Raw genomic sequence first — 16,064 nt, 5'->3', positions numbered from 1 at the left:
ACTGCTTAGGCCAACGAATCCCATTTTGTCATTCCCCACACCTCACTTGTACTTTGCGTCACTCCTAACGAGTGCTAAATTATGATAAGAACTCGCATATGCACCCGGGAAGTGTAAACATTGATTGCGTTGTTTCTAAACTTCTCCTTTAAGCATAATTTAGTCTAATTGAAATCACTCTAAATACCCGGGCATTTTTCACGCATGCCTACATCTATTGTGGTGTTTAATCTTGGTTTTAGTTGAAATAATACCATTCCTGTTGGAGGACACAGTCTTCTGTTCTCCCTTACTCCTCAGTCTTGCCTCACTCCCATCCATCACTTCCACCAACGCGTCTCAATCCGCTGTTTGTGAACTAGTGTTTGCTCGCTGGAACGTCCGCGATCACTTCATTAGGTCAATCTCATGGACAGTCTACTTCTGCCCTTCCGATGATTACTTGCCGGCACGTTGTCGGCATACCTGAATAAGAAACAAGTTTATTGGTTTAGCTTTCACCTTTTCTAATAATATTGCATCACTCACTTTCTCTATGTTTTCAACACTTCTTCCTTCCTTTATGATCAATAATATTGCAATTTCTCGCTGGCTCCCATTCTTTTCTGAGTATGTTACTCCGTAACTGTCGCTCCAGTAATCACCGCTCTCCTCCCATCTCACCTTACGCAGCCCTAAAAATGTATATTTCCTTTCTCAATCTCCTGCTTGATGTTCTGTAATTTTGCAGCCCTCAACATCGTTATAATGTTCCTATTTCGTATTCTAAGAGTTGCGGTCTTCTTCTTCGTCTCATATACTGCTGCTACTGCTTTGATTTCCGCTTTTTAAGTTTTTCACTTAATCAAGACCGAGGAAGTCTTGCTTTTCCGTTGCCGGAGACGAACCTAGGCCTATTACCATAATTTTGTTCACCTTAAAAGTCGTGGAATAAACGAATTTGGTGTTTTCTCTTTGGATTCCTTAAAAGTGTTTTCAACGTGATACCATTACTCAAATGGCCGCCTCACTGAAGTCAAACATCTTTGAAACCACCTCAGTAAGAAACAGACGCTGTGCGGACTACCTTCCACCTAGCTCCCACCTTTCGAGTTTTTCTAGCACGGGTAACCCCACCAAGAGCAATAACCATTTCTCCCACCCGTACATCAACCTCCAGGTGTCATCAGAGCACTCCAGTCTTTCCACCACTTTAAGGTAGTAGTCCGCATATGGAGGCCATTTTATGCACGTAAGATTGACATTTAAAAGTTAAATGAGTTCGAGAGAAGTTAATTAGCTCTTAAAAAACCGCACCCATTTGATTGGCGGCCTGGGAGAGGAGCCCCATAGTATTGAGTATTGGTCAGCGCCTTTCGGAAATACGGTTAAATACTTCAAAGTTATTCCATTGGTAACACAAAAACTGGACAACAATTTAGCGTAAAGAAGGATATCGCATTTAGTTTTGAAGTGCCACCAAAATGGATTAAATGGGCCGCTGATTTTATGCAGGCCCATTTGTATCAGAGCTCCAACCATTTTATAGCTCTTGTCGTTGTAAGCAGGATGCCGATGGCCGTATCTTCCATCATTTCTGGGTCCTCGATTATTCATCTGTTATCCCCCTTGAAAGTCATCCATAATTCTATTGTTTACGCAAAGATAAATATAGAAGGAAGTAATGAAAACTGTAAAGTGAAGATTTCTCTTCCTCGATGGCTTCCGTTCTATCTCACTTCAGGCTACAATGTGACTTTTTATCAAATTTAAATTTGACAGAAGAGTCTAACGGATTTTAAAATGCCATTAAAAGTAAAAGAAACAACTAATCCAGCAAATAAATTACTAAATAAGTAGTCAAAAGTATGAGAAAAGATAAAAAAATTAGCTTTCCAGAGGAATCGAACCAGGTTTGCGATCTGGACGCGCTGACCCCAAGCCATTCACCATCCACTGCCCCCTCTCCCCCCTGACATTCAGGACATGGCCTACCAAATCCCAGCCCCACGCAGTCCGTGCCCTCTCGGGGCAAGCGTCGACCTCGAATGCAGCACGGCACGCGCTTACTTGAGTGGTACCGGCCGACCGGGGCCCTCCTCGGGTCGTGTCGGCCGGCCAAGGGCCCGCTCGCGTCCGCCGACGCCGCATACACGGAGAGCGCCGAATGCATGTAGACCAGCCACAGCTGAAGCAGCAGAGTTGACATGAGCATCCTGAGGCGACCCGCCGATGCCATCACGCTGTCCGCGTCGTGGTCCCAGAGGGAGTGGGACGCGCGACCCTTCCTCCTCGCTGCTGGGGGAGGCCCCGGACTGTTCTCGCCCCAGAGCGGCCCCCTCCCGCCCACATGGCCGTCGGCGTCAACACGGGACATCGAGGCCTTCGGCCGGCGCTCCTCACTTCCTCGCAACGCCTCACACGCACTCACACACACACTCCCTTGGCGAGAAAGAGGCTCGTCGGTATTCTGTAACTCCCTTATCGACTCGCGTCGTCAGCCTTAAGGACGTGCCCGGTCGCGAGGTACATGGCGAAGGATGCCAGAGTGGATTTGCAGAAGTTCATCCGGAAGCAGGCCTCATAAAAAAAGCAGCAACATCGCTTATTCGTCGTGTCGCGTTAGCCGTGTCGATCGCTCAGGTGTCAGAAGATCGTTATAGAATAGGGGCACGGTCGGGCCGACTCCCGTATCGCTTGTCGTCTTAAACGGGCGCGGAGGTCACCCTCCTCGGTCGGAACTTCATTCGGGATCGTTCGCATTCATTCATCCCCAACAATGGAACTGCGGCGTCCGCTTCGGTCACCCTCGTCTCTACTCCCCCTACTTCCTTCCCCCCCACCCTCATCTCCATCCCCAGCCCACTCCGAAGACTTCCTCACCTGATTTTCACGCAAACCGACTCAGCTTACACTCGTTGTCGCTTTGCCCCCCCTTTGGTAACTGAGGGGCAACCCGCACCACGCGCACCCAGTACAAACTCGGCAGAGGGCGTCGAGAACCAAGTCTCTCCCTTCCTACTTCCCTCCCTCTCCTCCAACTGAAACCAATATATAACCTACCCCCCTTCCGCCCCCGCCTCTCGTGCAATGACACCGAGGAGCCCTACGACAAGGTAGAGGTGACACGAGCCATACTAGAACATGCGGGTGTCGGAATACATTCAAACTGTTCATTATTATGCTAGTCAATGGATCCATGTGACGACGTCTGTCTGGGTCGAGCGCAAGTATTACAGACGTCGGGAGAAACTCAAACGACTGCAGGGACTGTTCACAAAATCCCAGTGTAAGCACAATATTGTCCGTGGATGTGTTTTTGCATACGTGGGTGCGTTGTGCGAAATTTACGTTGCTGGCAAATTTATATTGTCCGACAAACTATTGGCAGCAGGCTACCGCGTGCGGATTTGCGTATCATGCCGTCATTGAAGCCACGCCACAGGAAATCACATCTTCACAGAATCCCAGTGAGAGGTAGGCATCCCGACGGGAAGGCCATTTATCCAGCCATTTATCGTCCAGGTTTCGGGGTTTCTGGGAGATTGGGAGCGCAAATTTAAAAAATGGACTCTGCTGAGTTTTTACCACGCGCGCACCGATAACAAGTGTAGCAGTCATGACCCCGACACCTAAAAATACATGGGTGTCGATGAAGTGGAGTAATGAGCCAACGCCTGGAGCTTTTAGCCCAGTTTCCACGCCGCGCCCACGCCACCATCCGATACTCAAAATCGAAACTACTCAAAAAAGACACTAAGGACGTCCATCAGAGCTAATTTTCGCACACAAGGAATCTTGCAACCGTACCTCAAGAATCTCCGCCAATAGCGTTTGGTGGTGGACATTATACATGAGAAAGAAGCGGGAGAAATATGCAAAGAAAAGGTATACGTTACCGTACGAAGTAGGAACCCATTTCCACCTCAATGATTGATGATGAGAAAATATGTTAAAAATTTTAGATTTATGTCCGGTGATGTTCATTACTCCTGATATTATCTTTTTAGTTATTGTACATTAAGTTGAATGACAGATATCAACTAATAAAGAAATTCTTCAAATAACTATTTTTAAATTTGGGCGCATGTTTGTCGAACCTCTGGTAATTTGACAGTTCACAATTTTTAATGGTTCTGATACATGTATTATTAACTCCCCGAGAAGGAAGTTAGCTTGCCTCATTATTTTTTTAACCTTCTAAGAATTTTGTAGGAAAATTTCAGCAATATAACAATAGATTTTATTGTTTTAAAGAAACTTAGCATTGCAGTTTCTATTACAAATATACGTATAATACGAGTATAATTTCCATAAGCTGGGAAAATTATGGCCATATCGTTTTTCAATATTCGGTGTATGGTGCAGCACGTAGAATCGATACATACAGGTACATCTGTTAAAAGAGCATACAAATGGGGTGTGCTGAACATTTTACCGTAGGCCATATAAATCACAAAAGGTCAAATTTCACAGCAAAATCATGGATGTTGCTCCATGACAATGTACGGTCACACATCGTAAATATTGTTGTGGATTATCTAAAAAAATCAATGCAAAAAGTGTTTCTCGTCCTTACTACAGTCCACATTTAATTTAATATGACTTTTTCTAGCTCCCCAATGTGAAGAACACCTCACCTTTCATCATAGGCAGCAGAGACGAAGGCTGCTGAGGGTATTTTTAAGGACCTACCAGGAAACGGCTTCAATGGATGAAAAAAGGGTAGGACAAGTGCAGGGTACCCAATGGAGACTAACCTGAGAAGGGTCGCGAAAGTTTGGAGGTTCAGTAGAGGTATGTAGCTAAAAACAACATAATTGTTATTTTTGGAACGGCCCACGTAAAAAGTGCAAATTTAAATCTTCCTTCAGACTTCGGGACAAAGTACCTAGGTGTTACATTCACTAAAGACTTAACTTGGGGGACTCACATACGTTAATTCTGAACACGCCCTTGCAAGGCCTCATTTAGAATACGCATGTAGCGTATGGGATCCGAGTGAAAAAGGCCTCATTCGGGAAATCGAGAAGGTTCAACGCCCGGCAGACCGTTTCGTTAAAAACTGTTACGATAAAACGAAAAGCGTCGCTGCAATGCTTATGGAGTTGGGGTGGGAATCATTAGAAGAGAGACGATTCAATTCAAGGTTGAAGTTACTAAATAAATTCAGATCTGCATGTTTTAGCAACGAGGTCTCGCAAATTATTCGCACTCCAACATACATTGGTCGCTTGGATCATGCATTTAAAATTTGGGAAATAGATGCCAGAACTAGGAGACTCAAGGACTCTTTCTTCCCACGGACAATACGGGACAGCAACTGCATGGTTATAGATAGCAAAAATTTCACTTGCCACCCTCAGCGTCTAGGGAATAATTAGGTCTACTCAATTGCATGCTTTTTCACTTGCCTCGTGTGTGTTTTTCTCAAAACCCTTCCCGCATGACCGCATTAGAATGCCATTAAATAGTGCAGAGCTCTTAACAGTATCGCTTGGTCTGCGCTGTCAATATTTAAGTTTTCTTACAACCCTCGTCCCTCTCCGAGGGGGGACCCTCCCGCTACCTGCAGGAGGGTCACATTCCCTACCCGTGTCTTTATGGAGGAGACCGTTGCATGTCCAGGTGGTAGTGGAATTTCGCCTTCCTACTTTTCAAATTTTAGCTTGCACGTTATTGGATAAATTTTTTACTGCATCCTAACTTGCAATTATTTGTTGGATGATAGTATATGTAATTGCATGCGTGTAGAATAAAAGAAGGTAGATATACATTTGCATGCGTGTAAAAGGAAAGGATTTTTACATGAATGTATGCGCCTCTGTGGGTATGGGTTTGCATGTATGTGTTGGTTTTGAATGTGGTTCCGTTCCCTTTTACGGGTGGTGACCTAACATCCCCCGCCACACACCCTTGTGGCGGCTTGCGGGGTATTATGCAGATGTAGAATTTTAGCAGCACATTCAGTACGAAATTTACCAACGAGAAAAGATTCCTTCTTTTTTTCGCCGATGCAGAATTTCCAATCATGCGTTTTACAAATGCCAATAACTTTTTGAGGGAAGTCACTCACACGAGACATGTTGCTTTCCCCGATTTAGCAATGCTGTGATGGGGACACTCATGTACTCTAAAAGGCCAGCAATAATATTTGTCAGTTGAAGCTCTGTTAGAAGTATAAAATTCAACCTCGAGATTTGAAGCAGGAAGTCTGCTTGGCTCTTCCACATTCGAGAAGTGTTTAATCTTAATTCTCGTTTGCTTCAATTCAATGTCGTACTCGATGACCCATCCGTGAATACCTGTTCGTTTGAATACAGATTTTGGAGCTTTCTGACTCGATCGTAGGGGGGCACACTGTTGCCGAGGGGTATCTTCCTCATCAATTGGCTGGAGCGAGCGAGCTCTCATTAATGGAGGAACTAGACCAGCCAATACCTCGCCAAATGGAGACAGGAGAAGTGAACGTAGCAGGTTATTTTAAAAAGGTGTCATTAGTCTCAAGGCACCCTGAATGGTACCAAGTACACATAATGCGTACATACAGCGGTATTTATTGGCAACAAATCCCGAGCACGAAACTTCACTAAGTTTGAGAACTTCCTTCACAGGTCCTTATTTATCCAGGAAGATATTCTCGAAGTTCGTAAATATTTTTATGCTACGCTGTGCTATTAGCATGTATACCTATGTATACACTCCACGCACCTCTGATAAAGACTACACACACACCAGCACACAAATCACCACCCCCCTGGTTTAATGATGGAACTGTGCTAACCGAAGGACCGCCACCACGGTATAAGAAGGATTATACTCGTGAAAGCGAAATTGTTTTTCCCGAGTAATTAAACTATCGCAAACAAGCGATTGGTTCGGCATAAATGGGAGAGTATTATCTAAAATTATGACTGATATTGCAAACTTACTTAAAAAATTAAAGTTTCACGTCGCAAAAATTGACGCTTTCCTGCGTCGCATTTTCCGTCGCAGGTTAAAGGGCGGGCTAAATTTAAAAATAACGCCTTTGAGAAGAAAGAAAACAGCTTTTCAAAAGACCAGGGAATGAGGTTAAAATATTTTGCCTCCGTACTGGGACATCTGTCGTCGGTCATTGCAAAATTATCTTGATGCCTTGAGAAGAAAAGATAAAAAAAAACATTGAAATTCTGCCCTCCAAACGAAAGACTGCCTGCCACGGAGGTAGCGCTGTAGCACCGTATTTGATTCGGGAGGAACCAGACGAAGGTTGCCATGCGGCTTGGTTTTTACCAAATGCTGTTCCACTTACGGGTTGCCATTTTGTCTCGTCTGCGTCATAGAGAATGAGGCACCTTGTTGAAGCGAGGCAGGGGGTGCTTACATGGTCAACATGGTACCCTGAAAGCCATCGCCAGGGTGTGTCGCAAATGATGATCGCACGCAAGGCATGTTCCCATATCAGCCTTTAGTTGGTCATGTAAATTAGAAATTGTTCTAAGTTTAATTCAGTGCATGCTAAATTCTTGAAACGTGCATGGGGAAATGGAGGATTGAAATGTATTCGTTTGGATTAGGCCATTTCTATTAATGCAACCGGGTGTGGCATAAATCTACGGGTTTATGCAAAAGTACGCAGAAAAACCGTTAGGTAAATTTTTATGAAATATAATGCCAAGGGCACCATGTGAACGAATTTTCTGTTGTTAAAGTCGTTACCGTGTTACACACAATCGTTAAAATCACTTTCCCCTCTGTGGGTTTTCCCACATAATGTTGCAGGTTATTTTATCCCACCTTTCGTTGGGCGTAGTAGCTCAGTGGCTTGAGCTGATCGGAGAGACCCGGGTTCATGTCCGGTCGATCGATTGCGGGGGGGGCATCAGTTAATACAATCCATAGTGGATATTTCTGGGTAACCGCATGTGGTACCGGGGAAGGAAAGTGTCCCACACGCCCTGGTGGTACAGGATCGACGAGAAGGAGGGTATACTACGAGGAAGATCTACTACTCTCACCTATCAACCTTTGGGTTGATATCAGAGTTAAGAAATTTTTATTTCTGTTAGAATCACTGATGAAAATATATAACCATAGACGATTTATTTTCTTCGGATACTCTGTGAAGAAACTTATATTACTGGAAATAATATTCCAAAGAGACGGTGCTTGACAATGTTACCCTCACATTCATATCATTCAAGGTTTGGAACATGTAATTACTAGTTCGATAATGAGGCACCTCGACAGTCTTATGAAAAACCAGCACGCTTTCCGAAAGGGTAAATCCTGGTAGACACAACTTGGGCTTTTTGTACTTGATATCTTTGGTTCGGGAGAGAGCAATGTCCGAGTGGACGCAGTTTTTTATAGATTTTAAACAAGCTTTCGACACAGTACCTCATAGTAAACTACTCACAAAGCAAGAGGCCAATGGCATTAGATAAAGATATTCTCGGCTGTGCTAGAGGAGCCTAGAGGAACTAGATTTGTACAACGTTGTTATGATAAACTTAGTAACGTATCCAAAATACGAGGGCGATTCGAAAAGTAAGGTCTCCTATTTTTTTCATGACAAATCAAATTTATTCTCAACTTTGTGTACATCGTAGGAAAGACTTATTTATATCTGAGGAGCAGTCGTCAGTTGGCTTCGTGATGCGGCGGGAGAAAGGTACGACGCCGGTATTAAAAAGCTGCTTACAAGGATGTAAAAAGTGATTGATCGTCAAGGCGAATATGTAGAAAAATAGCTAAATGCTCAACTTTTCCAACGATGCACGCAAAGTTGAGAATAAATTTGATTTTTAATGAAAAAAATAAGCGACCTTACTTTTCGAAACGCCCTCGTATTAGAGCAGCTGGACTGGTAATCACTCAAGGAGCGATGGTTAAATTGAGGATTAAATCTTGTGTATACATTGGAAAAATGTCTTTTTAGCGATAATTTTAAAAATGTATTATTACCCCATAGTACCATGGTAGGAGTGATCATATCAGTAAAATTTTAGATATTAAGTGCAGAATAGATGGACTTAAGATGAAATTTTTCCATGACCGATAAATAGATCAGAAAAACGTTGTCTGACTACGATAGAGGGAAAAGTATTTAGATTCAAAATTAGTTTGGTGTAAAATCATCGCCTGCCACACACCCTAGAGGTGGCTAGCAGGGTACTATGTCATAATAATGGCGTGACCAAATCCAGTGAAAATCATGCCTAAGTTTCGAAGCTTTTATTTTAATTTAACGCTTTAAGCATTAAAAGCTATTGCGGTGGAATTTCGTGGATTGCTGCGGAAACTGCTACAACCTTCTACGGATTTACATGGAATTTTGAGTGCATATTCCATTAAGAAACGTCACAGAATATATTAATCCCAGGTTCTAATTTTGAGAATGATCCAGCCCAATGTTGCGGACAGTTCCTTCAAGTATGAAGTCGAATATTATCAAGCAACAAAAATATACATCTTGCTGTTAAACATTCATTCTTTATAATTTGACAAATAAAAACCAGAAGCTAAGAGTTACCTATCTTCCCTTGTAGATTTGAGGTTTTAAAATTTTCTCTGGATAGATTTGAAATCGAGCATGTTGGGGAATACGGACCTGATAGTATACCTCTCTGCAAGAAACGAGGAGGTTTACCTCATCAGAATTCATACACTGACGAGGTAAATGTTTTCTTCTGACTTGTTTTATTTTTATTTTGCTTCCTTGTTCGAGGGTGCTTGCCTAGTGACTGGTGGAGTGGAGGGTCCGAACAGTGATTAACATTAAAAAGCAACTCCTTTGTGCATGGGGTGAGGTCAGGTGAGGTTGGGTAAGAGGGGTGGGGTCGAAGGGAGGGGGGTTGCCGGGAGGAGGGCGGGGAAGAGGAGACGAAGCGAACACGGTGAAGAAAGAAGTACAATTTAACCACGCACGTATATAGATGCAAAGCCTCCTCCCATCCCAACGCCCCTCTCGAAAGTCTCCGCTTGCATTTGCACCATCAGCGCCTACCTTCCTTCCGTCCCTTACTTCCTTCCTCAGCAGACCGTCCCATACCAGCAGTCCTCCTACCACGCATGAGCCTCGGGTTCGCCTTCTCCGACTCCCACCTCGCTCCCTCTCCCCCTTTCACTTCCTCTCCTCGCTTTTTTCAAACATGTTTAACCTTTAAACCATTCACCCGACATCCATTCAATTCCACTGCGAAGAATAACCCACTCTCCAGCCAAATATAAAAAAATGGTTTAACGAAATGATTAATGGGCGACTAAAATATAATGTTTCCGAATGCATTTCAAATGAATTAAAATTGAGCAAATGATTTTTCATTTTGCAATATTTTCATTTCTCACGACCAATTGCGATGTAACTCGACTAAGTGTGGGATCACACGTCAGGCGCGTGGCCCGAATTTCGCCCAATGTTGTCTCTTCGAGGAACTCAAATGGCCTCGGTACGAACCATTCTTCAAATAATGCGTCCACTGTTAGTTCGAGGAGTTCGAAGAATGACCATATGACGCGCATGCGTACACATCGACAGGGAACCCGACGGAAATGCAAGCGCGATGCATCTTCGATCATTGCTCCTGAGACCCGCGAGGGTCCCACTCAGTATATGTACACTGCGTGAGCGCTTAAAGTAGGATCGTCAACTATTATTAATACTGAAGGAAAATAAAACACTTACCTCATGCATGCTTAAGAATATCTCAGGCATTTACTGCAATAATCATTTAAAATAAACTTTTAACAAAATAATTAGAAAATGTTTTCGACTAGATTTTCGTCTACGTTAATTTGCCTGAAGATGAGTGCTAATGCAAACAAATTGAAAAGCAATAGATTAACATGGTAACCGTCCAAGAGTCTTTATGAATTCTTCGCTTTGTGACAATTCCCTTTGTGCTTGATAATCCCTTGTGGTGGTCCGAGCAACATACCCCTCCATTTTCGACGACTTATTTCGACGACAATAATAACAAAGGAAATAATATTAAAAATATTATCCAGTCACTCGAAATTACGCCTGACATAACACAAACGTTAACGATGCAACGCTAAACTAACCAAATGTTGAATCTTATCATCCTAACTCAACTTGCCTGCAATTAATCCCCGTCTATTTGTGAAAGATTCAATACGTAGTAACCTGTAAGCCACCGCTAGGGTGTGTGGTTGGGGTGATTACACACCAGACTACTTTTCTACAAAAATACTTCCTCTCATCCCTTCGCGGCTGCACAACGTAATTCCAATCCATAATGACTCGATACGAAAATGAAATCTTAAAACTGTCTGTCATAGACTTAATTTCTCTAATTTTACTGGCATGATCTCTCCTACCGTAGTAAGATGGGGGTAATGATATGATACATTTTCAATATCACTGCTAAAGAGATATCCTTGCAATTTATTCAAGAGATTTAATCTGCAATTCAACCTTCGCTCCGTGAGTGAATGAACGGCAACTGGCAGAACGGAGCTCCAACCCCCATCAAGTCAAATGATTTATTAACTGAAAAATTGACCACCTTTGATAATTATTATTGATACCTACATTTAAAGTAGAAACTTAAAACCTAAAATTGTAATTTATAATTTATCACGCTCATAAATTATTACGGTGCTATTCACCTCGAATGCAGTACATTGTTTAGAGTATTTTAAAATGGTATTGTTAACAACTACATATAGATCATACTCAATCACAAAATTAAGAAGTTACAGGAACTTCTTTTTTTACGCGAACAGAAACAAGATAATTATCTTCGCTGTAGATGTAGTTGTACGTAATTTAATTTTCAGATGCCTCGGCATCCTCCGCCACACGCCCTAGCTGCGGCTGGTGAGGTATTATGTAGATAAATATGGCGACTGAGGTAGATGAAAAAGATAGAGAAACAAAGGCCTCCCCCTCATTCCTTGCGCGATTTCTTACAACCTTGCCCCATTAACCATCTTTTCCCAGGTGCGCTTTCGCACAATGCTTGGAAGCCTCGTTGTATAGATGTGTCATCGTACCGTATACTGCACGAGGTACATACGTATCTAACCACATAAGGACGTCTATATTAAGGAACTTCTCGATACCGAAAATATTTAGGCCGAAAGGGCCCCCGAATGTTGTCCAAATTCGCACTCTGTGTCTCTAATATATTTCATTAGACATAACTTTAAACTAAAAACTCTATCATAGACGACGAGGTGGTTATCGATACTTGGGCCGTCCCCTCGTTCTCGCCACCAGTGATGGCTCGAAATGGCAGTGGCGCTCCGCCCTTACGTACTTGAGTGCCTCCACCTGACGGGACCCCCCAGCCGGTCAAATCCACCCATGTAGGTGGGGGAGCTGTTGCGGCGGTCGCTGGCGTTGGCCGATGCCTCGTAGACGGTGACGGCCGAGTAGAAGCAGGCGAGGCACAGCTGGGCGAGGAGCGTCGCGGCGACCACTCCCGATGCCCACGACGTCCTCCCTTGGGGTGGGGGCGGGCGGACCCTAGGACCTCCGCGGGACATGCCGGTCCACGAGGTGGTTGGGGGGGGGGACGCGAGAGGACGTAGGGGGAAATGAAATCGACGACCCAGGCGTCTTCTCCTGAGGTGCGCTACTGACCGCTGCCGGCAATTCCCCCGTCCACTCGAAGGACGCCTGCCACCGACTCCCTTTCTCGCGACACGAGAGGCTGAGATTGGAGAGGCGGCGTACTACGCAGCTCAGGGAAACAGAGTCACTGTGCTCTCTCCACACCGCTGCCCCGACGCTCCTCTAGGACGAAGGGGGACCACGCGAGAGAAACGGACGGACAAATTCGCCCTCTCCTCGGCAGATGGTATCGGCGATCCTCCTCCCGTCCCCCGCTCTTTTTGCGTCCCTCCCTCCCCCTTCCCTGCCCGCCAAAGCTTCGATCCCACGCCTCCGCAACCGAGACTCACGGCGGAACACCTTTTCCCCCTCCTCTTTTCTTCCGCTTTCGTCTCCTCACCTAGGCGAGACGAACGTCTAGGCAACGCCGGTAACTCTGCTCGACGGGCGTTGATGCAATGCGACACGTGATATTAATGCTATTATTATGAAGGAAACAAGAAAAATCACAAAGGGAGACATGGGTGTACTGTACGGAAAAGAGGAAACACCATCACGAAGGTTTATGCGGCGCACTCCATCAAAGATTTGGCAGGAAACTATAATTTGAACAAAGGAAATTTCAAAAGAGATGGAAGGAGAGGATGCGTCTCGCCACAATTGTTGCGGCTTTTTGGCAGAGGTTGTCCATAATTAGGCTTTTTGGCCTACCTGCCAATTTAATAAAAATATTTCTTTTGTTTAATAATACTCTGTGTCAAATCCAGTACACGTTTTGGTCTTTTGTACACAGAGGCACTCGTAAATTTAGCCCTCAAGCTGAGACAGAAGAAGAGAAAATGACATATATGAGAAATTCCAAGAAACTGCGGGAGAAGCCGCGACAGTAAATTTTAACGCAGTCATCCGCTACTATGCATTTTAATGCAACGATTTCAGAGTGTAAAAAGTCTAGAGTGTGAACAGAAGAGTTTTTATGGGCAAATTCGTAGCATTTATGAGGGAAGGATTTCTCTTAAAGACAGGAGAGTGCTCTGTTCCTGTGGACATGTTTTTTCTAGATTTTAAAAAGCTTTCGACAAAGTACCTCAGAGTAAACTACTCACATAGCTGGAAGAATATAGTATAGATGACAATATCCTGTGCAGGATTAAAGACTTTTTGAATGGCCCGGTACAAAGAGTATTCATAGATGGAATTCGCTCTAATGCAGTAGAAGTCATTTCGAGTGTTTCCCAGGGAAGTGTACCTAGACCTTTTTTTTATTTTTTCTTTACGTTAATGATATTGACTCCGTAGTCACTAGTAAGATGCGTTCATTTGCCGACGATGGAGTGGGTTACAGAGATATCCATAATTTGGAGGATAAAGCAGCTTCAGCAGATGGTCTTAATGCTATACAACGCTCGTGCGACACTTGGCAATTAGAATTAAACTTAAATAAAGGCTCAGTAATGAATTTTTGGAAAAAGAGCATTTCTTTCCCGAACGTCTACTACACCAGGAACATCTAAATGAAATAAGTAGACTCGATTAGATACTTAGACGTTACCCTCACTCACGACCTCTCCTGGGAGAAACATATACGGGGAATCCGTGGACGAGCTAACAAAAAATTAGGATTTATTAGTTAGAATATGCTGCTAGTAAATAATTAGAATACAAAACCACCCTACGTTTGTGAGTGATATAGTATAGATATAAATATATCTTCGAAATAGAACGCTCTCCGGCGACGCACCCCTATACATAAAAACTGATATAGATTTTAAAAATGACGGCCGTGCTGTCGAAACGTCACAACTAGAAATATTAGTGCCCTTTCTGTTTCTGTGTATAAATGTTTTAATCAACGTTATATATATATTTATACATTATACATATGCACACACATACAGGGTGGTGCCATATTCCATTCATTTATTTAGCACCGTATCCAGCCAGCAGTTTTCCAAACCAAAGGCCAACGAGGTGCATTCATACATGCAGTAGCAAGTATGAATGACCAAAAAATCAAACGAAAAAGTAAAAGTCTTATGAATTACAACAACTATTGATTTGATAGCATGATTTGAATCAGGAAGTTAAAATACTAGAGAGATTCACGAAATACGATTGCCACCAGAATTTTGATAGGGTAAAAGCTGGAAATGTAAATTCCATGGTTAAGAATTTCTTCCATGAAATTTCTAAAATTGATTCCTGTATAGAAAAACGTGCAAAATAAAATTGCCGCTACCGAGCCGCTAAGATTTTTATCACAGGGTAAACGACCCGTGTTCCATTCAATGCCAACATTGGAGTATGCACAATTCTCTACATTTATTTGTATCGTACGGGAAGATGTCTCACACTGATTCTTTTTCCTTCAAGTTTTGCTTGCATCTACATCAATAAGATCTTTTCTATGCTTAATTTTTTTACGTTAATCTTTCATTGCCATAATTTATTTAAAAAATTCTGGCATGTTATTGACAACAATTAGTTTTAACCTAAATGTGTTTCATTTTGCGGTTACAACTTTGCTCATGAAAAGTCAAATTATTCAATTTGTTTTCCCACGCTTATTCTATTGTTTAGGTACAGTCAATTACAATCTATTCATACGTATTATTTTACTGCTGCCTCCAAAAAGGACGAAAAAGAGGTTTCTCCGGCCTTACATAATATGCTTAACAACGGACAACTTCGCTTGAGTGATGAAAGAAAAGTTTCACCTTAAAGTGTTGAATATTTGATCAAATAGAGCCCCGGTGGTTTTCATGTTGTCATGGCCTAATGTCAACATGATCAACATGGCCATAGAACATCAACGAGCGCCCTTGAAAAAGGTAAAGATTCTCAATCGATCCTCGATCTGTCCACCTTTTTCCTGTTTGGAATCAACATCCTTCTTCTACCTTCTCCACCGCTCATCCTTCACATGTTTCCCATTCTTACCTAAACGGATGACCAACAAAAGGAACGATTAGAGGAAAAATAAGTATGTGGTCAGGAGAAGATTAGTTTGAGTATAGAAAAAATTAGGGAGACAGTCACGCATGATACCATATTGAAAGAGATACAAAATACAACCAGGATGCATTTCTTTGTTCCGTGGATTTCCAGACGGTAATTGATGGAGTAAATTTGATATATTAATGAAGATAAGCAGAAGATAGGAGTATAGTGTAGAGGAAGACGGCTGGAACGTGTACATGTACAATGTGTGGACACTGACAGTGTTAGGCAATAGGAGTAATACAGCACTGTTCATTATCGCCTATACTGTTCAATTTATACGTGGAGACAGGGTAGGAGGGACTGGGAAATATCTGAAGATTGATGGGAACACCAAGTAAGTTATATTTGCTAATGAGAAAGGTTTAGTTAGCCAGTAAGCTGAAGGGTGTTAATTATTTGTGGGTGAATTGTACATATGATAGGTATTTGATGAGAATCAATAAGAAATATTGAAGGCAATGAGGTTCTGAATAGGCTAAGATAAGCATTAAAGTTAGGAGAATAGACAAGAGCTGGT

At 42.9% G+C, this 16,064-nt stretch overlaps 1 protein-coding gene across 3 annotated transcripts in view; it reads right to left on the bottom strand.

Moving 5' to 3' along the window:
• The window catches only part of Rh50 (Rhesus blood group-associated glycoprotein Rh50), a 186,619-nt gene that overhangs the window by 43,147 nt on the left and 127,408 nt on the right, over nt 1-16,064 (bottom strand). Inside the window, exon 1 of one of the 3 annotated variants that reach the window (XM_071584736.1) lies at nt 12,249-12,540. The exons of the other annotated variants lie outside the window; for them this stretch is intronic. Within the exon in view, the coding sequence (XP_071440837.1) occupies nt 12,249-12,477 (229 nt within the window). The 5' untranslated portion in view covers nt 12,478-12,540. Of the gene's footprint in view, nt 1-12,248; nt 12,541-16,064 lie in introns of those variants that run through there. 3 annotated transcript variants of the gene reach the window in all.

Source organism: Hetaerina americana, unplaced genomic scaffold (assembly GCF_022747635.1).
Source record: "Hetaerina americana unplaced genomic scaffold, ioHetAmer1.1.p SCAF_2, whole genome shotgun sequence".
In the NCBI taxonomy this organism is placed as follows: Eukaryota; Metazoa; Arthropoda; class Insecta; order Odonata; family Calopterygidae; genus Hetaerina; species Hetaerina americana.
The sequence above is the reverse complement of the archived record's forward strand: the minus strand, read 5'-3'. Positions and strand labels throughout refer to the sequence as shown.